This window comes from Camelus bactrianus, chromosome 22 (genome assembly GCF_048773025.1).
Source record: "Camelus bactrianus isolate YW-2024 breed Bactrian camel chromosome 22, ASM4877302v1, whole genome shotgun sequence".
In the NCBI taxonomy this organism is placed as follows: Eukaryota; Metazoa; Chordata; class Mammalia; order Artiodactyla; family Camelidae; genus Camelus; species Camelus bactrianus.
In genome coordinates, this window is record NC_133560.1 from 20158654 (window position 1) to 20185404 (window position 26751).

The window sequence follows — 26751 nt, forward strand, 5'->3', positions numbered from 1 at the left end:
GGACCATTGACTTTTTTAATTGGGAAGGTTTTTTTTTTTTGTAAATTTATGTGTGTTTTCTGATTACAAAACACATGTGTGTTTATTTTTTATAGATAAAGCACACAAAAAAAATGAAATCCCTGATAAATCTACCACCCATAGATAATCTCTGTTAACTTTCTAGTATATTTCCTTCTAATCTTTTTTCTATGTGTCTATATTTATGTATCTTTTCTTTCTTCTTTCGTATTGGAAATCGCAACCTAGTATACTTTTTACATATTTTATACCTAGATACCTTTTTTTAATTAAAGTATAGTTGACTTAAAATGCTGTGTTAGTTTCTGGAACACAGCACAGTGATTCAGCTACATATATGTACATTCTCCTTTATATTCTTTTTCACTAGAGGTCACCACAGGTATTGAATATATTTCCCTGTGCTACATAGTAGGACCTTGCTATTTATCTATTTTACCTAGATACATTTTATCTTTCTATTTTCCCCTTAATATTGTGAACATTCAAGTTGAACTATATGCAAAAGGTGGTACGGAGTTGCTACACATCATTTCCTTCTATAGACTAGACTGTGTATATATTGCTCTGTTCAGTCATTGTAACTTTGTGACTGTTTCTCTCCTAGTGATTATGCTGTTACAGCTTTTGAGAGGATAGTTTGCATATTGGTTTCTGGAATAACAGGCCCCTTTCCTCCTTTGAATGCTTGTCTCTTGGGAACGAGGATTTCAGCTGCTGGTGCCTGCTTAGGTTCTGTCCTAAGCCCCTGATTCTGTCCTGGTTTTCCCAGGCCCTGTGTGGTTAAGTGCGTTTCTCAGAAAAGCTCTTCTGTATGTTCCAGCGGTCCCCCAGCGAGCAGATCACAAGGTGGTGGACACCATTGACCAGCTGGTCACACGAATCGTCGGAGGCAGCCTGTCTCCCAAAGAGAGAGCTCTTCTTAAGGAGGACCCTGCTTACTGGTATTTATTTATTTATTTGTTTTTTTGTTTGTTTATTATTTTTTTGAGAATAAATTTGCATGTTTATGTAGGTTGTATAAACAGTAACACCCCCAAGTGTATCAATTTCTTCTGATGTGTAACTTAGACTCCTGGTTTGGTACAGCCCTTCAGACATCCATTGAAAAGACAGTTTTTCCTTGTACGTTAAATACTGGGGCTCTCCATATAGTTTTATACCTCCATTCCTCACTGATTGATACAGTTTTTCAGTTGACACTGTTCCTTTTTCCCAAGGACTCCTGAGCACTTCTGATAGTTGATGTTGCTCTTCTCAATCCCTCCCATAAAGTGCACAGCAATGTTTTGTGTTGCTGTGATGATGTCCAGAGCCGAGGGTGAGAATGCTTATTTTGAGTGGTGGTGTCAGTCAGTGGGGAGTGCATGAGGATGGGTCAGATTCACATGGGTTCAACCTCCAGCCCTGCTGCTGACCTGCCCTGTGGCTTCTTGTGTGGGTGTGGAGCTCCTTGTCCCTGCTGTGCTGGTTTGAGGATGACATGAGAGGTGCACGCAAAGAGCAAGTGTAAGATGAGGAATATGTCACAGCAGTTGTGATTTCTTGCTACTGTTGGCTAAACTGTCTTTTCCTTTTGCCTTATTGTCTCTTCACCTGAACAGAACAACTTTTTAAAATTAAAGTTTTCACCATAAATATAGTACTTGCTTATTAGAGAAAGTAAAGAAGAACAGAAAGTTGGGGGAAGCCACCCATGTGCCTAGTAACGTCCATTGACATTTTTGGGTGTCTGTTTCTAGTCATTCTGCTCATTAGGGACTGTTTGGTTTTTAACATAGTTGTGTTACATGTGTAACATAGCTGTGATACAATATACCCTGCTTCTTTTAGATAATAGGAAAATGCTCATATTCTTTATTCTTTGTAAACATTTCAGGTGGCTGCATTTACTGATCCATAGAATAGGTGATCAGTTTATTTAGCCATTCCTCTCTTGTTGGTCTTTGGGAATGTTTTTGATTGTACACTATTTAAAATTTTTTTTCTTAGAAAAGCTTAATGTGTCACACTTTCATGTGTGTTTAGGATTATCTCTAGATTATATTGATGGAAGTGGAAAAGTTTTATGCTTTGTTAACTTAAAAAAAAAGATCAAAGGGGCATATGCCATTTGTAAAAATAGAGAATAGTAAAAAGGCAAAGATGGAGTTACTCAGAGCTCTCCCATTTTTTTCCCTATAGTGTGTGCTCAGTTGTTGTGTCCTATTTTAAACTTAACATAATTGTCCTTATTATTGCCTAGTGTGTACTATTCCTTCATACACAGTACCCTACACTTAAACCACTGCTGATTGGTGGATTTTTACATTCTAATAACATGATGAACAAAGTTTTGCTTTTATTTCTGTCAGTTTATTACAGTAATATCTGGGAATGAAATTGTTGGTTTAAAAGCAAAGCTCGTTTTAGAGGCATTTGATCTGTCTGTTTCTCAGCTGCAGCTTTATTGACATTTGAGGCTGGATAATTCTCTGTGGTGGGAACTGTCGTGGGCATCCTTGGCTTCCACCCACTGGATGCCAGTAGAACCCTCCATCCCAGCTGTGACAGTCAAAAATACCTCAGACATTGCCCAGTGTCCCCTGGGGGACTGAGTTGCTCCTGGTGGAGACCACTGGTCTTTATCATCAGGTTCCTTTCCATGCGTTATTTGTCCCAGTTGACACTCTCACTGCCGCTCCATACATGTTCCGTGCCCTCACAGAAGTGTTTTGACTTAAAAATAGTTTCATAGTGTGATGTTTGACCTTATGTTCTTTTGTTAATTAAAGAGATTATGTGTTTACTCATAGAACTTGTAGTTGTAGTTCCTCTTTTTGAGTGGTCTGTTAGGTCTGATGTAGTCAACATTGTATCCATACCAAACTATTCTTGCTGTTGTAATTACTAAAGGTGCTTGAAAGGTATAAATTTCTGTGTAATGGTACCAGGGCTTTGGTCCTAACCAGCATGATTTACCAGAAGAGTTGGAACTTGTTATGGTTTTATTTTTGCAGAATTCTGGAATTCATCTAGATTATGTTCATGTATTGAATAAGATAAGCATGTAACTTAGAAGTTTTTTTTTTTTAAAAAAAACACCAATAACCTAATTGCTCCAGTATCATTTATTGAATACTTTTTTTTGTCTTTGTATATGTATTTTTTTATTGAAGTATAGGCAGTTTACAATGTTGTGTCAGTTTATGGTGTACAGCATAATGCTTCAGTCATACATGAACATATGTGTATTCATTTTTATTGAATACTTTTATTTAGCAAACACTTGTTTTCTGTGCATGTAGTACCATTTTAAGCAGTTTACTGATTGAAGCTGTCTGAACCCTCATAAACAACCTTTTGGGGTAGATATGTTGTCATCCTTATTTTACAGACAAAACTTGCTCAAAAGAGGTCTCTTGCCTCAAGGATGCACAGCTAGTAAAGGACAGAGCTGAGATTCACATTCAGGCTCTGTGGGCTTAACCAGTGCTCATGCTGAAGAAAGGAAGCTAGATAGCCTCAGACTGACAGATGAAAGCAGAAACCAAATCCTCTGGGTATGATGTCATCTAGACTTGGAAGACTCAGGGGCAATTTCCAGGTGATTGCTGAGATGATTGGGCTAAAGGGGAAGCAGATCCAGAGAGGACTGGGGGCATGACCACTGCACACTAGCCAGCAGGCTTATGATCACTGACAGCCTGGGATGGCAAACAGAACCATAGCCAGAGTCAGGTGTGTGTGTGTGGTGGTGGTGGTGGTGGTGGTAGGAGGGGTGTACAAATCAGAATAAGCATTGAGCTAAAAACCAAGTATTTGAGGAAAATCAGCATTATGAAGGAGTATCATCAAACTCAATAGAGCTGACACCTAAGAAGACAGAGTTACTATAAGAAAAAGAAGACTGTCTAAAAATGCATATATGTAACTAATAGTTTTAAATGGAAAATAATATATTGTATCCATGAAACAGGAACTGCTTGTTATGGAAAAGAACCAATTAAGGATCTTGGAAATGAAAAATCTCATTTTTAAATACATTTTATTTGTTAATATTTTATTTATTTATTGTTTTATTTAATTATTTTTTTTGGTGGGGGGTGGTAATTAAGCTTATTTATTTTTTTAGAGGAGGTACTGGGGATTGAACCCAGGACCTCATGTATGCTAAGCATGCACTATACCACTTGAGTTACACCCTCCCTGCCAAAAAAAAATCTCATTGTTGAATTAAAAATCTCAGTTGTTAGCTAGTAGAATAGACCTGGTTGAAGAATAAATTAGGGGGCTAAACTTTGAGCATTGATCACTTGTGAACTCCTTCAGGAGAAATTACCCCGAGACCATAAGGAGAAAGAATGTGATGCAAAAAAAAACCAATGTTAAGAAACTAGTAAACTTAGGTTTTTGGTGTGTATGTTTGAACTCTTAAGTCAAAGTAGTACTTGTTTGTGATCCCCCCCCCCCCGCCAAATCAATTAAACTAATCACAAACGGCAAATATTTATACCATAATCCATTCCCATGCCAATTCCACTCCTTGGAGGCGGTCACTGTTAATTCCTTAAGCTGCTTTTAATAGTTACCTCTGTATCTCTAGAAATGATAAGCCTGTTACCTTTTCTTGATCTATCAGGTTTTTTTTTTAAATGTATAGTCTGAGTTTTTTTTTGATTGAAGTATAGTTGATTTACAATGTTGTGTTAATTTCTCATGTAGTGATTCAGTTATACAAATATATACATGTGTATATTCTTTTTCATTATGGGTTATTTTAAGATACTGAATTTAGTTCTCTGTTATACATTAAGACCTTGTTGTTTATCTGTTTTATATATAGTAGTTTGTATCTGCCAGTCCCAGACTGCTAGTTTATACCACCTACCCCTCTTCCCTCCTTGGTAACCCTATGTTTATTTTCTATGTCTGTGAGTTTCTTTCTGTTTCGTAAATAAGTTCATTTGCATCATTTTTTAAGATTCCACGTGTAAATGATAACATATGATATTTGTCTTTCTCTGGCTTACTTCACTTAGTATGATAATCTCTAGGTCCATCCATGTTGCTCCAGATGGCAGTTTCATTCTTTTTTATGGCTGATTAATATTCCATTACACTTGTGTGCACATGTGTGTATAAACACACAGTCATCTGTCAGTAGACGTTTAGGTTGCTGATCTACCAGTTTTATGCACTAGTGTTGACACCCTATGAAGATAGATGGGGATTTAGCTTACTTTCCTCCCCAGTGTTTGAGGAATTCTATCATCGATCAGGAGATTCCCAACTCGAAAATAGGGTTTGTTTTTTTTTTTAATAATAGTTTCTTTTTATTAGTTAGGACAGACCTTAGGAAGCAGATGTAAGAAGGGTTTCTATTATTTCCACCCTCCGAGGTCCAGCAGGAATTTGTGACTCCCTCTCCCCACGAGGAGGGGCGAACTTAGGTTTGTTCACAGCCTCACAGCCAAGCCTTGTGAGCAGAACTGACTGCTGCCTCTTGCCAAAGAGGCCTGCCTCTCTGGTGCACTAGCATGTCCGTAGTACAGACAGATACCACACAAACTTTGCTTCCTCATCTGGAGCACCAAGAAGTAGACATCCTCCGCTTTCTGTGAGAGACATTGTGGAGCAACAAGCCTCTAGAATGGTCCCAACAGTGCAAGAGTAGAGCTGAAGGAACATGTTATGCTTTGTTTTCTCGCATCTTCTAGATTGTCCCTGGGATTGGAATGACCCTTACCTTTCCTGGACTATGCACTCCAGGGACAGCCCACTAGGTCCACGTGTTTATAGACTCAGAAAGAAATAGGTGGCCAAGAATCTTGTTTAGCCTCAGCAAGGTTGTCCAAGGGCCCCAAAGGGAACACAAAAATCTAAATAATTGATGCTAGGGGAGAAAAACCCTAAAATCCCACATTATCTAAATATTAAATATGCAAGGGGAAGAAGGGAAGTGGATGCTAGGGCTCTTGGCTTGTTTAGAATAAGGATACAGCTAGTGAGTAACTCTGGACAGTAACAGAAAATAAGAGCTTAAATGTTTATTCCCATTAAAGGCATAGAAATGGGATTTAGAACTTCCATACTAGTATAAAAGGGTGAGGAAAGCAAAAGGTACTCAGTCTAATGAAAAGTCAAAAAAGAAAAAAAAATGAAGAGAAAAGAGCAGCAGATAGGAAACAAGAGTTTGAATTTATTCAGCCTTACTAGGAATACACAAGTTTCTGCAGGTTGATGCTGCCTTTATTAGCCAGAGACTCAAGTTTGAAAGCAGCAGCTGTTGGAGAGGGTGTGGGGAAAGGGAACCCTCTTACACTGTTGGTGGGAATGTAGTTTGGTGGAGCCACTATGGAAAACAGTATGGGCATTCCTTAAAAAATTAAAAATAGATGTATCCTATGATCCAGCAGTACCACTCCTGGGCCTATATCCAGAGGAAACTCTAATTCAAAAAGATACGTGCACCCCACTGTTCATAGCATCACCATGTACAAAAGCCAAAGCATGGAAACAACTTAAAAGTCTATTGACAGATAAAGAAGTTATGGTATGTTTATACAATGGACTCCTACTCAGCCCTTAAAAAGAATAAAATAATGCCATTTACAACAACATGAATGGACCTAGAGATTATTACACTAAGTGAAGTAAGCCAGAAAGAGAAACAGAAATACCATGTGGTATCACTTATATGTGGACTCTAAAAAAAGGACATAAATGAACTTTTTACAAAACAGAGACAGACTCACAGACATAGAAAACAAACTTATGGTTACTGGGGGAAAAGGGGATGGGGGGGATAAATTGAGAGTTTGGGATTTGCAGATACTAACTACTATATACAAAACAGATAACAAGGTTCTACTGTACAGCATAGGGAACTATATTCAATGCCTTGTAATAGCTATAATGAAAAAAATACAAAAAGGAATATATGTATGTATCTGTAACTGAATCACTATGCAGTACACCAGAAATAAACACAACATTGTAGATCAATCAATCAATAAGAGCAGCAGCTCTTGGTTCCTCATCAGAGTCACTTAAAACATAGGGAGTGAAACACAAAGATGGAACACATATACCAAGCAAATGCTACTGAAGAGAAAGGAGATATGGAAATGTTACTTCAGACAAAACAGAAGGACATTCAAAGGGGCAAAAAGAGGTTACTGACAAGGGAAAGTCATCATGAGCTTCAATGGTTGGGAATCTCACTGCTGGAACCACACGTGGCTATGAGCTATGTAAACATTTGGAAGTATAAGAGGAACTGGAAATCCTTACTGTGGTAGGAGACTTGAATATACTTCCCTGAGATGGGTAGATGTCATCCAAATAAAGGTGTGGAAAATTTAGAATACAGAGAATGGTCATAAATGAATAGAGATGATGTACTAATAATTGTTGAACAGGCAGTATTCAAAGCATTTTCCTTAAAATGAAAGGTATATAACTCAAGCCTCATAAGTAGGTTATTATTATTACCTGTCCCTTACAGGTGAAGAAACTGAGGCATAGAAAAATTCATAAATCTCACAGCTAATAAGTGGCTACACTGGGATTTGAACCTGGCAGACTAGCTTGGGAGTATTCTGTGCTCTTGATGTGCTCCATTAGAACTGGGGGAGATGGATTTGTGACTCATGTTCTCAGACTGCACTTGGCATCAGAACCATCCAGGGGAAAGGGACTTACATTGTGGGATCCAGGTCACCTGGGCACTGACTGTGCTTTCTGCCCTGGATGAGGAGTGGCCTTGCTGGGGCTGCGTTTGACTTGAGAACCATGTGTTGATCAGCTTTCCCTTATGTGGGAACACTTGCTTGTTAGGGTTCAATCTTGCAGGATGCTGCTGTTGGCCAACAGAGTGTCCAGGGCAGTGGAGGAGCCAGCACACAGCCTGTTTCCTCACATCCACCCAGACCTTAATTGTGCAGAGAGCATCAACAGGAGCTTCATATGGAGCTGCTCACCAGGGACATGCTGCATCACATGGTGCTGCCAGCATCCTGCTGTGCACTGCCACCTCGCTTCCAGTCAGCTTCTGTTATTGGTAATTGGGAACCTCATCTAATGTGATCTCAACATCAGGCAGTCTGAAAGCCACATGAAGTATTGCTGTATTCACCAAACAATACTCATTCTTTAACACAGACTGAAAACGAACATTCACAAAAGACTTGTTATGAATGAGGACATGGAGAAAGTTACATACAGCACATCCCAGGAAAGGAATTACGTGGGCCACTTTATGCAATGCATAAAAGTTGCAACCAGCAACAGCCAAAATAAAACAGGCTTGTAAATAACTTTTGAATGAAAGAGAATTAGAATTGAAGTTAAAAGCTCTTCAGAAGGAAGTAGCAAGGAGAGCACTGCATATGGAATGCAGCCGCAACAACAGCTGGGGGAAAAGTGCGACCTTGGGTGTGTTTATCAGAAATAGACCGAAGATAAGCATTCAACTCATGAAGCTAGAAAGAAATGGTGAAAAAAGGCCAGAGACTAGAAGCGAAGAGTTAATAGAGATGAAAGAAGGTGCTAATGAAATGGTCAGCAAAGTAAATAAAGTGAAAGTCCCTCTCCATGCTCCTTTCTAACCCATTCCTCAGAGCTAATTCTTAAGTTTGTTTTGTGTTCTTTCAGCGTATGTGAAAAAGGCAAATATATGTGTATGTACACAGTGCAGTTTCACATGGTCTGTATTGATGTTGATATTCTTCTATAGCTTGCTCTCCATGCTGTGGATCTCTCTCTGTGTCAGTACTTGTAACTCAAACTCCTTTTTTCTATACTGTTCTCATTATGACTCTGGCACATGATTTCACAGCAGTGCCACACTGGCCTCGATTCAGTTAAAAGATCACTGAGTGTCCACCATCTGAAGGGCATCACCTCCCAGAAACAGTGTCCAAGAACAATGCTTGCCACTCCCTAGTAGGACAGTGCTTCCATGGTTCCAGGGTGACTGGTTCGTGAGGCCACCAGGAGCTGCAAACTCCTTCATGGCTGCTGATGACAGGAATTGAGGAGGAATCGACCAGTGCTCCATCATATCTCCTGGTTCCCCCATAGTCACTCTGAGCAGGATGGATGGCCAGGGCCCAGCTCTGGGTACTTGTTGGAGCCAGGCAGGGACTCTCCAAAAGCAGGGAGGTAACCAAGTACAAAAGGTTTACGGAAATATGTTTACAGCAACAATTTGGTCGTGCTGGTGTATTCACAAATGTCCTGCTGTGCGTGTTTTGTTATATAGGTTTTTGTCTGATGACAATAGTCTGGAGTATAAATATTACAAGCTGAAGCTGGCAGAAATGCAGCGAATGAGCCAGACCTTGCCAGGATCAGATCAGAAGCCGATGGCGGCCGAGTGTGCAGTCCGGGCCATGCTGTATGCCCGGGCAGTTCGGAGCCTCAAGAAGAGACTCCTCCCGGGTCGGCGGCGGGGGCTGCTTCGAGCTCAAGGACTCCGGGGCTGGAAGGTGAGGAGAGCAACCACCGGGACCCAGACCCTCCTCTCCTCAGGCACCAGGTTGAAACACCATGGCCGGCAGGCTCCAGGCTTCTTGCAGGGAAAGCTGCCTCAGCCAGATGGAAATGATGCTGCCAAGGATTATCCACCAGATCCTGCCAGACCCTCTCCTCGGGACCCCAGCCCAGAAGCCTCAGATCCATGCCCGAAGCCAGTAGGCGTGGATGTCTCTGAAGCCCCTCAGACTTCCTCTCCCTGCCCGTCTACTGACAGTGAGTTCTCACTCCTTTCCCCTTCTCTGAGCCCCAGCCCCAACACTGATCAACGTCCAGGGGTCTCTGCTGAGGTGGATGGCTTCAGTGGGCTGGGCTGCACTGGGCTGGGCAGCAGGCAGTAGTGAAAGGAACCTGGCCAGGGTGGTGCTCACAGAGGCACTCTCCTTGCTTTCTTGAGGGGCCAGCCCTAGAATCCCACTGCATGTTTCCTCCTGTCCTGAGTGTGGAGCTGACATGAGGTGCTGCCCAGTGATTCTGTTCAAGGTCATCCTGTTGGCCAGCAGGGTGTGCCATCTGCCCATGCTTGGGCCTTTGAGCTCCTTGATCCATTTCTCTCTATTCTTGCCCATGTATGTTCTGTAAGGCTGCCCTTGTTCTCATTCTGCTTCTTCTTCCCTGCCAGGGTCCCTCTATTTCCCTTCTCAGGGTTATCTGACCCACAGTTTCTTATGTTTCTCCCAGCCGTTAACGTCTCCTTCCACAACAGGCCTGCCCCCTGGCCTGTGCTTTCCATTCAGCACTAAGTGGGAATGTAGAGGGAAAAAATCTACCCAACAGCTTCATTCTCTAGCTGTTGCTATGTAACGAGCCACTCCAAACTGTGGCTTCAAAGAGGAGACATCCGGTGTTGCTCCGAGTCAGCTGGGCTGGGCCTGCAAATGCATTTGCAGGCAGAGAGTAGTTGCCTGGGACTGCCAGCTGAGGTGATGGGGATGACTGGGCTACATGCCTGTCCCCCTTTAGCAGCCAGATTGTGTTTGTTCACCTGACAGTCAGGATTCAGCATCCTGGAGAGGCAGTGGGGTGCTTGAGGCCTCTGAAGCCTGGTCTCCACATTTCTGTCCCATTCTCAGCCAGCAAGAGTCCCCGGGCCAGCCCCAGTTCAAGGAGAGAAAAGAGAGTTCACCTCTTCTGGACAGAGCTGCACAGTCACGTGGCAAAGGGCAAGGCTGCAATGAGGGGCCGTCTTTGTAGTCGGTCTCCACAGCCCCATAATGTTCACATGGGAATTGACAGCTCAGAACTGATACATGACAATTGCTTTGTTTTGTAGTTGATGTGAAAACAATGGAGACTGCGGAGAAACTTGCTAAATTTGTTGCTCAGGTGGGACCAGAGATTGAACAATTCAGCATAGAAAACAGCACCGATAACCCTGACCTGTGGTACGTACCCATCATGCCCCTTTGACTTGAGTGTGTTCACCCCATGTGTGTCCTGAAAGCCCACAGGACAGCCTGGCAGATGCACTCCTGCCCCACAGATCAGCCCAGGATAAATCATGACTTCACTTCCACTGAGCTCAGGGCTGTTAGGGAGAAGCATCTGTTTGGGTTATTGGGAGATTGGCCCTCATCTGGGGCATCAGGAAAGCCTCCCTGGAGGGGAGTTGGAGCTAGATCCAAAGACTCAATGGATGTTTGCCAGGGCAAGGGGGAGAGAACACCTCAGCAGAGGGACTAGTATGTTCCCTAGAACCTGTGTGGAGGCAAAGAGGAGGGTGTGTCCTTGCCTGTGAGTCTGAGGAGGAGGGTGGACACTGTCCCTGGTCTTGCTGGCAGCTCTGGGCAGGATGAGAATGTTCTGCTCATGTACTATGATGGATGGGTCCTGGTCTGGGTGTGAGCAACAAGCATCTCCACGTGTGGAGGCCTGGCACCCTTGTGCCAAGAGGGGGCACCATTGTCCTTTCCATTCCTCAGATAGGGTGGCCATTCAACGCTACGCAGCCCAAAGGTGACAGAACCAGGGCTGGAGCCCACTCTGCCTGTGGGGTGCAGGTTCTCCTTCAGGGGAAGGCCCCCTAGGGCCATGTGTTCCTGGTACTGAGCCATAACCCTGCTGGGCTCCCCTTGAAGTGAGTGGGGTTCCCGTGCTCTGTGGATTGTATCCTATAGCTGGCTAGGGAATCTAGACCCTTGCCCTGCTCCAACATGCTAGACACTTGTGCCTTAGTTTAATTAAGAATACAGGTAAAAATTTTACGTTTCCTGGAGCATTTCTGGGGCCCAGCGGTAACTAAGCGTGCAGTTCTAGCTTGTTTGGGACCTTGAGTGAGTCATGCACTGGGGTTGCCTCCTTCCTGTGGGACTCAGACCAGCTACATGGAGCACTGATGGCCTTGCTGGACTTCAGCCTGCTTCTGCCTTTTACAGACCTGGGGGCTGCTGGGCCTTACAGACCTCAAAGTTGGGCTGCCCACGTATGAGGGACCTTACACTGGCAGGACCAGGCAAAGGGGACACCTCAGTGAAGGGCAACCAGGAGCATTTCATCAGTTCTCTTTTTTTCCCCAGTGAAAACTACAGTTTGGAAGAGAACTCTGCATTATCCTGGGCACTTGGCACTGCCAGGGATTGGGGTTATTCCTTACCCTCTGACAGCCTTTTCTGAGCAGTGTTCCTCAGATAGCACTTTCTCCTCCTTTCCCGCATGGAGACCCCAGGAAACTACAGTAGCATCAGATAAGGTGATTTACTCTGTCCCCCAGTGCTTGTAGAATAGTTTGAAGAAGACTTCACCGAACAGCACACCTGTTTAGTAAAGGCCAAATGATTTTGTGTTTTCTTTTCCTTTAGAAAATTTTTATCTCTAAGGTGCTCCTTAGCTGCTTGAGTTAATTCATTTTGTGTTTGTGGTTGTCATCAATTTGATACACACTCAGGTTCCTTTGTTTCTGCTGAAATTCAGTTTGGGTGCTTTTTTTCCCACATCCTTTTAAACAGTTTTTAAAATAAGTACAGCATTTATGTGGCTCTAAAGTAAAAATTAGAAGAGGTAAGTTCAGAGAAGTCTCATGCCCTCTACCCATCAATGGGATACCATTTTCATTCATTTTTGTGTGTGTGTGTGTGTATGTATGTTCCCTCATAGTTCTTACACCAGTAAGTAGTCGTCTATGTGTAATAGACTCTTCTGCACCTTGATTTTTTCCCTTTACAGCATATCTAGAAGTTCCCCTCTGCCTGTCCCACCTATACCCTCATCTCTGTTCCATTGTGTCATCCTCCACATGCAGCCACACCTGCTCCCAGTGTGCTAGAGAGGCATGCCTTAGTTTAAGATAGATTTTTTTTTTTAAAAAGTTTTTCTGTATAGCGCAGGGAACTATGTTCAATTTCTTGTAATAACCTTTAATGAAAAAGAATACGAAAACAAATATATGTGTGTATATGTATGACTGGGACATTGTGCTGTATACCAGAAATTGACACATTGTAACTGACTGTACTTCAATTAAAAATAAATAAATAAATTTAAACCTCCATCCCAAGGGAAAAAAAAAAAGAATACAGTTTAAAACTTGACATTTCCTGGAGCGTTTCTGGGACCCAGTAGTGACTCAGCACGCTCTTGTAGCTTGTTTAGCCTCGTGCACAGTTGCTTTGTGTTTGTGGCCATTGGGTATCTTCCAGAAGGGGGATTAATGCAAACTAAGTTTTGATAGGTAGTGCAGGTTTTCCTCCCTGGGTCCACTCTCCCAGCAGTATCATGAGTGCCTGTCCGCACTCCCCCCACCTTTTGATGTGCCTTTGAACCAGTGGGATTATGAGACATTCCTCATTTTCTCAATGAAGTTTTAGTTTGCATTTTTCTTAAGTAAAATTTTGAACCCCTTTTCATAAACTTAAGTGTCATTTTTATATCTTTATGTAAACTGTTCATATCATTTGCTCTTTGTTATTTTGAAAAAAGTTTCATCCTCTTAGAAAAAAGTTTTGTTGAGGTATAATTGACATGCCATAAACTTCACATATTTGTCTAATTAGTTTTAATGCGTATTTACACCTGTGCAACCATCACCACCATCAAGATGATGAACACATTCATGACCCAAAAGTTCCCTTATCCCCTTTGTCATCCCTTCCTGCAGGCAGCTGCTGATCCGTGCTCTCTTACTGTAAATAGTTGGCATTTTCTATAATTATATGTAAATGCAGTTTGTTCTCTCCTTTTGTCTAACTTCTTACTCCACATAATTACTTGGATTCAGCCATGTTGTGTGTATCCATAGTTCACTCTTGAATGCTGTGTATCACATTGTGTGGCTGGACCAGTTATTTACTCCTTCAGCTGTTGATGGCATTGAGTTGTTCCTGGTCTGGGATGATTACAAATAAAGCTGCTGTGAGCAGTTATTTACAAGGTCTGCTTTTATTTCTCTCCAGTGAAATACTGAGTCAGGGAAAGGCTGGCTGCCAAACTGCCTTTCTAAGTGGTGGCACAGTTCTACATGTCTAGCAGCCTGGATGAGAGTTCTGGTTCTTCCTCATCCTCACCAGCACTTGATAGTGTCAGTCTTTTTCACATTAGCCCTCCCAGTGTGGAGGAGGGGGTTTCACACTGTGGTTCTCATTTGTGTTTCCCTGAAGATAACTGTGTTGAGCATCTTTGCATGTGCTCATTTATTTCTTTAGTGAAATGTCTTTTTGGATCTTTGGGCTATTTTTTAATTGGGTTGTTTGTTTACTTATTAATGAATTTTGAGAGCTTGTTATATATTCTTAATACAAGTCCTTTATCAGATATGTGATTTGTAGATATTTTCTCCCAGTCTGCGACTTGTTTTCTCATTCTAGCAGTCTTTTGGAGGGCAGAAGTTCTTAATCTTTGCCCTTTTCTCGATTGGGCTTTTTGGATTTATTCTTAGTTTCTACGAGTGTTTACCTGTAATGTAATTGCATTTATTTCCTTCTTAATTGGATATTTAACTTTCATTTTGCTTATGGTATGTTCTGCAATGCAGAAATGTTTTATGTAGTCAAATTTATCAATTTTTTTCTTTTATTGCACCTGGATACTAAGTTACAGTTAGGAAGAATCTCCCAACACTCAGATTATAAAGACATTTATACTTTTTCTCCCACTACTTGTATGGCTTGGTTTTTGCATTTAGATTTCCAATCTTTGTGTGGTTATTTAGGAGCAAAAAGTACAGCATAGATCCAACTTAAATATTTTTCTAAAAAAGCTGCCCAGTTGTCCCAACACTATTCATTTAAAAGATTCTTTTTCACAGTGGCTTGAGAGGCCACCTTCATCAAATACTGTGTTTCTGGCCTTTCTCTTGGTCTGTCTGTCCACGGACCAGTACCATGCTGTTTTTTTCACTTTGTTTTGTTTCGGTTTTCTGCTATTTTGACTATAGAGGCTTCATACACCTTGTAATATCCATTGGAGCTGGACCCCTTGTTGATCTTGTCCAGGGTTTTCCCAGATATTCTTGCATATTTATGTTTCTGTATGAACTTAAGAATCACACCGTGTTTCTATATGAATTAAGAATCATGTTTAGATCCAGAAAAAAAATGATGCTTTTACTGGGATACTTTTATACTTTAATATGTTAATTAGGGGAAATTGACATCATTACGAAGCTGAGTTGTCCTATCTAAGGACAAAGGCTGTCTTTCCTTTGGCCCAAGTATATTTTGTGTGTTTTCAGTTTCTCACACCAGCCGCAGCTCCAGTGGCTCAGGCCGTTGGACTCTGCAGTGCAAAGAGGCCATATTACCATGACATTCACGCAGCTTTGCTGCAGGACGTGAGGCAGGAGGTGCTGCAAGTGGCAGACCTTTTTCCATCTCATAGCTGGAGTGTGGGAGGAACAGTGAGCAAACGCAGGCCCAGAGTGGCCGGTGATGTAATTAGAAAGATGAGGTAAGGCCCAAGTCGGATCTTCTGGCTGTAGTGTTAGAGCTCATACTAGCATGTTCCCTGGTCGTCCCTGCATACCTTGTTCCTCCACCTCCCTCCCCTGAAAAGCAGTTAGGCCTCTTACGTTCTGGCTCCTTTGTTAAATTACTAATACTCCTCAAACTATCTCATTGCACAGCTGACCATCAACTGTAGCTGGCAGAAAGAGGTCATGTTATTTGCTTCTTTGTCCCACCTCCAGCTTTGTTGAGTCCATTTGGAAGTTTCAGCGAATGGGAGTGTTCAGAGAACCGTCTGATTAACCATAACCAGTGTATTTCATCTTTATCCCAGGTTTCTACATGACCAAAATAGTTCAGCTTTCAAATTCTATCGAAAGAAAGTATTTGAACTGTGCCCATCGATTTGCTTTACATCATCTCCACTGACCCTCCAAGCCAACGAGAGCGCTGATTCTCAGGAGAGCCCCCTAGAACCCATGGAAGGGGAAGGAGAGTTTGAGGATGAACCCCCTCAGCATGAGGCCGAGCTGGAGAGCCCAGTGATGCCTGAGGAGGACGAGGACGAGGAGGACGAAGAGGAGGAGGATGAGGAGGGGGGTGAGGAGGTCCCCACTCCTGGAGAGGCCTCCAGGCCGGTGGGCGGGTCTACCAAGTCCGAGTGCTCTGAGGGCAGCCCCCCTGCTGATGGCCTCCTGAGTGAAGTGGCCGAGGATGGCCCTGCTGGTGCGCCCGCCCTGTCACATGCTTCCTCAGGGGCCTGCTTTCCCCGGAAGAGGGTCAGCAGCAAGTCGTTGAAGGTCGGCATGATTCCGGCTCCCAAGAGACTATGTCTCATCCAGGAGCCAAAAGGTGAGTACACAGCCATCAGCACAGCGCCCTCAGAAGGGTCTTCTGTTTAACACCTGAGGAGGAGTCATGGTGCTTGATTGTGGGCCATGGAAAATCGTGGAGACGTTGCCTGACTGCTTTGAAGAATTTACTGGCCTTCAGCCCAGGTTCAGCTGTGAGATGACCAGCTGGCCCCTGTCACCCTTCCTGCCTCTGATTGCTTTGGCTAATGTGGACGTTACCTTTCAGAATCCCCCCTGGGCCAACACAACATGGGGTTCTTTGGTCTTGAATTTTTAACCTAAAATAGTGCTACTAGTTTTGTGCACCAGTCCAAAATGTCATGAGAAACTGACATTTCTAGTTGGTCTAAAGTCAGCACTCTAGGGGGACACTGCATTTGGCTTTTGGCGCCCCACATGCTGCTTGTTATTTTACATAATTGCTCAGATTCCAGCAGAGGAATCCTGGCAGTGGAAGGAATGGGCCTGGGTCACCTTGTGGCTATTTGCTGTCTGTGATCTTGAGGGGTGCCCAGCTTTCTGAACCCCGCAAAGGCCCCAGGGTAGTGACGATGAGACAGGAGGATGTGGAGCAGGACTAGTCTCGGGTAGTCGTTAGTGGGAGCTGTGCACTCCCTGCTCTGCCTGCCTTGGCCATGGAAGGCCATCTCCTGCTCATGTGTTGGGAGGGTCAAGCTTCTTGAGATACAGTTTACTAGCAACAAAATGCATCCTTTTCAAAAAGTGGACAGTGCAAGGAGTTTTGACAAAGGTACATAGGCATGAACCGCCCCCAGTACGGCAGAGGTGGAGCCCATCCCAGAGATGTCTCTGTGTTCCTCTTGGGTCTCCTCCTCTACCCAGCCCTGGCAGCCACTTTCTGGCTTTGTGGTTTTGCTTTTTCTAGAATGTCAGTTGGTGCATCATCATGTGCTGCCTTTCATTAGGCTGCCCGCTGCCCACCCAGGTGTCTCCACACAGCCAGGCCTGGGCCATGTTTCATGTATAGGGCTGATGCTTCAGTACTTGTGTGTGAGGCAGTTTTGGTGAACAGCGCCCCGTCGTGTGTGTGGAACCTGTGTGTTTCACGTTATTGAGGCCATCACATTCACCCCCACTAGTGTCAGTTTCTCCTGCTGATGGAACAGTTCTCGTGGTTTGTGTTTAGAAACCTTGGCATTGCAATGGATTGCTGACTGTTCTGCCAAAATCTTGTCCTTCAGAACTTAGCACAAAGGGTGGTAGCACATCAGAATGACTGCTAAGATGGTCTCCATGGGGGAAACGTGGAGTTCTTTCTGTTTTAGAAGTTCTCAGTTGCTTGATAGGGTGATTGATGAGACAATACCAGACCTGCTGATCTCCCCTGTGATAACATGTGTAAATATGATAATAACTATAATAATAATGTGATTTGGCGCTCTGTAGGAAAAGCATAGTTGTTTTACTGGAAAGTTATACGTGGACTTTAATTACCTATGGAACAGTCCCAGAGACACAAGGAGGGCACAGTGTTGCAAATAGTTCATTTGTTGAAACAAAATATATTCCTACACATGGAAAATGATCCCCGCTTCCAGTCCTTCATCATAAATGTGGGAGTCACACTTAGGTAGACTCTACCACAGTGAGGCAGCCCTCAGTTGAGGCGGTGTTCTGCCTCTGTGCTGCTCTGTGGGTCACACGATTCCTGAGAGGAGCCAGGGCCAAACGGCTGGTGTTGTGGTGCAGCTCTGAGCCACCTTCTGTCGGCAGAGGGGCTCTTAGCCAAAACTGCAGCACCCTCATTTTCTTTCTTAGTAACTTGGGGAAAGCGCATATATATGTGTGTGTGTATATTTCTTTTGTCTTCTAGTTCATGAACCAGTTCGAATCGCCTATGACAGGCCTCGGGGTCGTCCCGTGTCCAAGAAGAAGGTGAGCATGACTGTGAGTCCTCCCGTGTGACGTAGTCAGAGTTTGCCAGCGTTTCAAAGGATACTGTGGCTGTGACTAAGCTATACTCATACTTCAGGCCAGGTGTCAATGTACAAAGCACAACACACACCCTTTTCTCTCCAGGGGCTTCTTAAAACTGTTTTGCTTTGTCCAAGGAGGGAGTAATTAGTCCATTTAATGGATGGGTGAGTCTGAAGAGATGAACAAGATGTCTCAACCATTGAGAAGTTCAGATTTAGTGAACTACAGTTGTGATTAAAAGAGTGCACTACTTTGCTAGTAAGTGGAGCACGCGCTCGTGTGTGTTCATTAACTGATCAGCACCTCCTATGTGCCCAGCCCATCTACCCACCTAGAGGCAGCAGTGAGCAGGGCTGGCAGCAACAGAAATGTACAAGACCCAGTCATCGGGGTGCTGTGGGTGCAGAGAAGCAGGTCAAAGGGAAATGGGGTATAATGTGGGTTGAGGGGTACTCTTTAACCAGGGGGGCCTAGGAGAAGCCTCAGGGCAGTCATATTTCAGCAGGGGCCCTTTATGCCTAGAGTGGAGTGATGGGGGTGGTGAGGTGAGGAAGTAGAGGTGCAAGCACTCAGGTCACTTTAAGGTCTGTAGATGGATGTCAGCACTGTGGCCCCTTTTCTGGGAGACACTCTCAGGGAACCATGGTGGAGATTTGAGTGGAAGGCATGGCCACTTTGGCTGCTGTGTTGAGAGCAACCTGTGGGATCGGGGGCCAGGCAGACTCGGGAGACCAAGTGAAGTTGGTGGGACGTGCTGATGGGTTGGATGTGGAACAGATAAAGTCACGAGTCCAGGGTGACTCCAGGGTTGTCAGCCTGGGCAGTTAGGAGGATGCAGCTGCCATTGACTGAAATGGGGAGTCCCTCTGGGGGGCATGTCATTGGAAGGAGATGGGGGAACACTCCAAACAGCTGATTGGACGTCTGTCAGAGCAGGTGAAGCTGAGCAAGGTAACCAGGGATATATGTGGGGACATCTAAGGATCCCACAGATCATTAGAGATCAGGAAGGTAAGTAAGGTAGCTGGTGAGGTCTCTACTGGTGTCAGATTGGGAGGAAAGCCCGTGTAGTGGCTCAGACCCAAGTGCATTGTGTCAGTCTCAATGGCCAGAGGAAGTATCAGTGTGACCCCAGTTACATTTGGGAGCAGGGACCTTCCTGTGCCCGAAGCTTGTGGTCCTAAATGGTGTGCTGGCTTTTAAGCTGAGATAGCACCCAGGTACCCTTCTGGTGGCCTGGGTGAAGGCGCAGCCTGGTGAGGGGACAGCTATTTCAGGCTCACCTAATCTTGGCATTTGAATCCTGAAGTTCCATTTGTACATCTGTAAAGTGGGGCAGCTATACCTACCATGCAGGTAGGAGATACCTTGAGGATTAAACAAAATGCATGTTAATTGGTGTGTAGCCGCTGTCCTGCAAAGTGGGTGTTTTTTTGGGGGGGTGACTGCAGGCAGGTAGGAGACCTCCCCTGCAGCTCTCTGTGTGCACCTCAGCCTGGCCCGTGGTGCACGGCTTTTCTCCAGCCCCAGGAGACCAGGCAGGGTGATTCTTAGACACAAATTGAAAACTCACAGAGATCTGTCCAGGCTGAGCTGATCCCTGTCCCTCCCATTGCTCCCACCTGAGTGGCTTTCCTGACATTTGGGGAACCCGTGGCCAGCCTTTCCTCTGCCTCCCCCACCCTCTTCCCCTCCCACATTTGTTCCCTACTCAGACCCCCTCTGCTACTCCAGCTGCCTTGATCAGGACAGAGGGGCTCTCTCCCAGGAGTGTGTAAGACCCTCTTGGTCTCCTCAGGCTGTGTTGAGTGTTAAGTAAATCGGTAAGAGAAACACGGGCTCAGGCAGCAGGGACTGAGCCCCCAGCTGCCCAGCAGTTCCAGCACACTGTGGATGCTGATGAATATTCATGATTGAATGGAAGTCCCCTCTGCTCATCCTAGGCAGGCTCCTCCTCTAGAGGCCTCCAGGCCTCTTAACTTATCTTCCCACAGCCAGCTCTGGAGCCCAGATCTCCTCCAGGTCTCCTTACCGCTGCACCTGTAAGGTCCTGCCCAGCTGCACTGGCTCCCAGTGGGGTCTGCTCTGTGGTAGACATGGACTCCCAAGTCCAAGTAAAACCCAGTCCTTGTCCTTAGGAAGCTCTCAGAGCTCCAGACCTGGGAAGGAACAGACAGACAGACACACATGAGTCAATCAGGTTTGCTGAGCAGTGCCCAAAGGCATCCAGGGAAGCTTCCAGGCTGGAGTCACACTGTTCATAGTTCTGGAAGCCCATAGGAATGAATGAAGCAATGGGGTGACGGGGCAGGGGGTCAAGTCGGAAGGACCCTTTGAGCCAATTTTCTGCACAGCCTCTCTCCACCACCTATCTGGCCCCTCCTGCCTCAGTCCTGCCTCCACTCTGACTCCTGCACTCCAGGGCCTTCTTGCCTCAAGGCCTGTGCCCTGTTTTCCCAGCCTGGGATGTGCCCTCTGGTTATCACAGGGCCACCCTATTTATCCAGGTCTCCACTCTGGGTTCTTCCTACTGACTCCTTGGCGCCAGGACCCACATCCCCTCATGAAGTTGAACTCACAGTCTTACCACGGCAGTAAGAGTGGTCACGGTGAAGCCTTAAGAGGCTGATCCAGCTCAGTTCTGTAGGGGCACCTCAGGCGGGTGACCTCCAATCTTTAGCAGCCTCAACCTACCCAGGGAATGTTGCCAGGAACTGGGGAGGTGACCATGGCTTGATCTTGAGCGTCTGGGGAGTCAGGGAGGCATTAGGGGTATTAGTACTGGGGCATGTCCAGGTGCAACCTGGGGCAGACCCTCGTTCTTCACTCCACCCTACGTGCCACTCTTCTCTCTCCTCAGAAACCCAAGGACTTTGATTTCACCCAGCAGAAGCTGACCGACAAGAACCTGGGGTTCCAGATGCTACAGAAGATGGGCTGGAAGGAGGGCCACGGCCTGGGCTCCTGTGGGAAGGGCATCAGGGAGCCCGTCAGCGTGTATGCAGCGGGTGCTGGGGGCCAAGGGTGGGGATGGGCAGCGTGCCTGGGGAGATGAGGCTTTCTGTGGGATTCTTGTCCTCAGTCCTTTGGTCATCCTGATTCTTGGTTTCTCTCATGTTGAACATGGCTTGAAGCAGATCATTGACACATGCAGGTGTTCACACAGCTCCTTGCACTTGAGTAGACTTGGTCCCTGGCATTTGGCCACGTTCATTATTGTCCTAAAAGCGGAGTAGTAATACTGGGTAGTTACACTAAGAACCACTTGCTTCCCTTTTCCGAGAACCCATACGCAGACTAGCCTGGGTCCAGGGTAGAACATGGCCCAGAGTTAAAGCCCCATTAACATCCAACAAGCATTTCAGTTAAAACTGAGCTTATCACCTGCTGGGGAGGCTTTCTGCTATAATCGGGGGCTGGTTTCTGAGCATGCCCCTCAGAAGTTTTACACACCTGCACAGGTGAGTACCCCTTGTTCCCCACAGTGAATTGTGTCTTTACTTTCCCTTTCCCTTGCTGTCACTGTTATGTGTCCCTCATACCTCTGTCCCACTCTGACTACTCGGGCTGTTTTCGGTCTCCTGGTGGCCAACTCTGGGCTCAGGTGTGGCTAACTCTCCATTTTGCTCCTTAGGGGAACTGCCTCAGAAGGGGAGGGGTTGGGTGCCGACGGGCAGGAGCACAAAGAAGACACGTTTGATGTGTTCCGTCAGAGGATGATGCAGATGTACAGACACAAACGGGCCAACAAATAGGTATGTGTGTGAGCTAGTGTGTGGGGCAGACTGCCTAAGCTGACGTTCTGGTTCGCAGAGAAGCTTCCTCCAGAAGAGTTGGTGTGCCCCACTCCTCAAAAACCAAACATCAAAATATCACCCCCCCAAAAAATGAAAAAATTCCATGAGGGAAAAAAAAGGAGTGTTTGGATGCAGATGTGTTCCACCTCTCACCTTCCAGGTTTGCCTGAAGGAGCGAGCCCCATGCTTGCCAAGCGCAGCTGCGTGCAACCCATGGCGGGGCCTCAGCTCAGGGCTCCCAGGCTCGACTGCACGTGGCCATCTTGTGGAAACAAGCTGCCACGGGAGTGGCCTTGTGTCCTGCAAGTGTAAGGGTGACCTCGAAGCTGGCACAGCAGAGGATGCCACTTTGCCTCATGCCTTTCTGAGGGTCTTCAAATCCTTTTCCTTCTGAAGGGCTCTTGGCCTATAAGTATCTTCATCTTTCTCCTCTTTTTAGTTGCCCTCTCCACCCTTAATTTCCAACTCAGTTTTGAACAAAATCATTCTCTCCCTAAATAGATGAAAACCTTTGGTGAAAAAAGATAAGCTTGAAGCAGCAATTACTCTTATAACGCCACATCTGTCCCGGATCTGCCCTGGAACCAGTGCCCAAGTAGGTTTGGTGTGTACGTGGAAAACAAACTGCAGTTTCTGGTGCAGAGGGTCCACCTGCTGGCTTTTCTTTTTCTTAAAAAAAGAGAATGCACCATCAGTCTGCTTTGGCCTTTTCCCCCCTCTTCCAAATGCTTCTGGCAGCAGGTCCTCTCCAAGTTTTCCCTGGTTCCCCTCAGAAGGTGGGGCTGCCCTTGAAAGCACCAGTGCCTTTTAAGTGCTCAGGACCTCCTGTCGGTTTTCCTGTCCCAGGACATGTTGCTCTCTAAAAGTGATCTGTTAGCAAACTTGATGCTGAAACAGACAATCACAGATCATATCTTCTCAAATTTAAATAGGGAACGTAAATCAGTAATAATGAAGTCCATACTCTGGTCCCACAGCCTGTCAGTTGGAGTGCTGGAGCCCTTTGAACGAGTGGAGATACTTGGTTCAATGAACGTGTTATTTATGGAGTCTCATCTCTTAAATGCATCCCAAGAGACTTAATGAAATTTCAGCAACGTATTCAGCAGCTATATTCAGTGGGGAGTAATCATTACACTGATGAAACTTTCCCCAAATTTACATGTCTCTTTAGAATCCACAAAGCAAACTTGTTTTTCTTTTTTTTCCCTAAACCACATATGGAGTCTCCTACAAAGGGGTGGGAGGTGTAAACTCTTCAAGACACTTCATTTTTTGCATATGTGGCAGTGTAAAGAGTTGTTTTATTAGGGCCTTTGTACAGAGCAGAAAGGATCCTCTTGGGGTGGGCTCTGCAGCTGTTTGCTATTTGAAGGCATACGATGGCCGCCCCTTCCAGCTTCCCGCACTCTGCTTCTTGCAGCTACATGCGAAATTCTCAGGCTGTGGGAATCTCTCAACCCTTCCTCGTAAAGCAGCAGTGTTGAAGTTTTAAATATGTGCCAAAATCTGGAAAACTTGGGATCCTGCTGATACTGCAAGCTTGGGGAACACAGCAGTGAGTTACCCTGTTGGCCACTTTTATTGGCTGTTAAGAAATCCTTGCTTTCTCAAAGCCGCGGATCTCCTGGGCTGAAGTCCCAGGCTCCTCTGGTTCTGTCTTGTCTGTCTGGCCTGCGCTCATCAGCACAGTGTCACAGGCCTGTCAGCATCTCATGTGCCCACCTGATGCTGCCTTTCTTCATGTCAGGTGTAGTCCCTAGGGTTCTGCTTGTTTCTGGTCACTTTTGTTGCTTTGGCAACTGGCAGATCTTAATGGCCAACAACACGCTGGAGGTGCCTTAGCAGAATTGAAACAGCCGGCAGGCGTGGTGTGGTTTCGAGGTTCATTTTTTCCTCTCTGCTAATCCTTCCTGTAGCCTTCCATGTTGGCTGTGGGTCAGTGGTAGAACCTTGAGAACAGGGCCTTGGTCCCCTGTGGCCTTTCACAGAGCACCTGTTGGCCCTAAGTGATGCATGCACCCTGCCCAGCGTGGGTTCTGGCCCTTTCAAGCATAGCTCTGACTATCATATTCCCTTTGTCTTAGTGGGCTTATTCTTGGCTTTCTCTGCTTTTATTTATGAGTAAAATACTTTAGGAATTCCCAGGGTTTGAGCCCTGTTCCCACAGCCTCCAGCCACTCCTCCCCCTGGGGATGTCTTGCTTTGAGCTGACACTGTGAGCCTTTGGCAGATGTCAAAGGGAATACCTACTTCTTGAGCCTGGAAAGTCCTGTGAGCACTCAGGTGATGCTTCTATGGAGTTGACTTTGAGGCAGTGCAGGCATTGTGGGAGCCGGGGTGGAGCATGGTGGTGCGTCCTCAGGGAGACCAGTGCGCTGGCTCTCTGCACCTGCCCTCGCTCTCTCCAGCAGAGGCCATTCTGCAGGAAGCGGGCGTGCAAGCGAGCGCGATGTGCAGTTGCATAGCCTTGTCAAAGTCACAGTGTCTTTTCTGTCATTCTAGTTCCAGGGTCTCTTCCGTGAGGACGACAGGCATCCGGAAAGTGTTAACTCGCCACTTTGGGTGCTTACTGTCTCTGCCTTGTTTCCATCACTGGAAATCATATATAGAGAATTTTAGCATTTTTGGTCCTTGGTAAAACCTAGAAGATGTTTGTGATGTTACAAAGTGGAAGTTTTTTTTTCTTTTTTTTTAATCTAAGAAGTTGTGAATGTTGTTAATCATTTAGCGGTTGAAATAAATGTAGAGGAAACCCAATTTTCCATGGTCTCCATTGATGTGTTTTTAAATCAGACTGGTTGGAGAATGCGTGGTAGGTGTTGTAGTGCCCACATGGAACACGACCGTAAACCCTGCGGCCTCCCAGGCACGCCTTCTGCCTACCAGGGCCTCTCCGACTGGCCTGCCACAGCTGGAGGGCCTGGTAGGTCACCGGGAAAGCCCAGGAGGTGCCAGAGACTGGGTAGTGATCAGGGCCAAGCACAGTGGATGGGTGCACCCTGTTCTGTGGGGAGGAGAGTTTATTGCTGGGCACAGAAATCTGCCTTTGAGAGGGTATCGGGACGTAGGAGCCTTACCTGAGCCACCCGTGATTCACTTGCCCACCTCAAGACCTTACTGATCTGCAGGTCAGGGTTCCAGCTGCCAGAGTTAGACCAAGGCCCACTTGGGCTTCCCCCTGACTGAATAAGCAGTGCATGGGACGTCTTCAAAGCTCCATGCTATCCCCAGTGCTGCCCTGCCTGTGTCTGATTCCTCCATCAGCAGCTCCTTGACCTTCCCTAGGAGGAGGGAGGGTAAAGAGCACACAGCTGGCAAGCCTGGCACCTACAGGACCTGTGGGGCCTCCACCTGAGCACGGCATGATGGGCAGGAGCCCAGAGTGTGGTTGTACCCAGGGCAGAAAGGAGCCCAGGAGAGGTTTTGGGGGCTTTGTCAGGTTAGAGGAGGACAGAGGAGGCAGGGCCCCTTAGGAATCTGATGTAGGACCCCTGAACCTGCCTTCTCCCCACTGTGTCCCAGAGGACACGCAGAGGAGTGACAGGGACCCACATGACCATGATGGGAGCTATTGTCAGCCAAGATCCTCCCACACATTTGCCTTCATCTTTATGAGAGCCCTGGACATGGGTGTCTGACCATGGGCTTTAGTGCCACTCCCTGAGAAAGTCACTCAGAACCTACAGGGACCAACCCCATCCCCCCTCCCTCTTGGGAGACCACAGATGATGTGAACAGCAGTGGGGAATAGCTTCCAGCAGCCCCCCTGCCCAGCTCCTCTTTATTCCTGCGTGGGGCTGGGGAAGGTCACTTAGATGAGGACACGTGGAGTGGGGTTCTCCAGCCTGGGATACCATTCAGGCTTTGACCTCAAGCAGGTCTCTCCACCTCAGGCCTCAGTTTCCCCTCGCAGTCTGGGAAGAATTTCTTCCAGTTTGGAAGGTAAATTTCTGCTCCCTTGTCATTTATGGCTACCTGCAACCTGAACATGCCAGTCTCAACCTGGAGGGCCCCTCCCTTCATCTTTCCCCTTCACCACCCCCCCCCGCAGAAGCCTTCTGGACACCCCAGGACCCTGAGAGGCAGAGGGTGCTGCCTGAGAAGCTGCAAGCTCCAGTGTTAAAGCAGGCCTTTGCTATGCCTGCCTGCACACGGACGTATGTGACCTGTGCACATGTAACACGTGCAAACATGCACGTTCAAGCAACACAAGTATCTTTTCTCCGTAAAAGATTTTTTTAATGCAAAACTCAGTTGCAGAACAAAGCACAGAAGTTTTCCCTCCTTCCCACTCCTATGTAAAAATAACATAAAAAATAAAGACCTCATAGCCTGTAACCCAGGCTATAGACTGTGACAGATCTTCAATAATCAGTGGCCTCTCTGGACTCTAATCCTCACATCCAGCAGAAGCTGGCCCATTCCCCAGTGGAGAAACTGAGGCCTGGGACAGTCTGACTCCAGACTCACACTAAATGCCTGGATTTCCAGTTGGTCTCATCTGGTTTGGAAGCTCCCTGTTTACACATGTGTGCATGTACACACAAAGACATGCATGTGCAGACTCAAAAGACACATGCATATATACACAGACACACCTGCACACACATACATACATACATACATACATACATACATACATACATACATACCATTTCTATTTCACACCAAGCCCATGCGGCCCTGAGGACTTGAACACTCAGGAATCGCAGCTCCAAGATGAATCTGGCACCAGCTGCTTCC

At 45.9% G+C, this 26751-nt stretch overlaps 1 protein-coding gene across 11 annotated transcripts in view; it reads left to right on the forward strand.

Moving 5' to 3' along the window:
* The window catches only part of SUGP2 (SURP and G-patch domain containing 2), a 33198-nt gene extending 8433 nt beyond the window's left edge, over window positions 1-24765 (forward strand). For 2 of the 11 annotated variants that reach the window (XM_074350359.1, XM_074350357.1), the window contains exons 4-10: window positions 845-965; window positions 9269-9756; window positions 10814-10925; window positions 15751-16268; window positions 18105-18166; window positions 21069-21205; window positions 21843-24765. In XM_074350359.1, coding sequence (XP_074206460.1) covers window positions 845-965; window positions 9269-9756; window positions 10814-10925; window positions 15751-16268; window positions 18105-18166; window positions 21069-21205; window positions 21843-21963 — 1559 coding nt within the window. In that variant the 3' untranslated portion in view covers window positions 21964-24765. The remainder of the gene's footprint in view (window positions 1-844; window positions 966-9268; window positions 9757-10813; window positions 10926-15750; window positions 16269-18104; window positions 18167-21068; window positions 21206-21842) is intronic. The other 9 variants (XR_012501600.1, XR_012501601.1, XR_012501602.1 and 6 more) reach the window with 9 other exon arrangements.
* Window positions 24766-26751: the final 1986 nt, after the last annotated feature.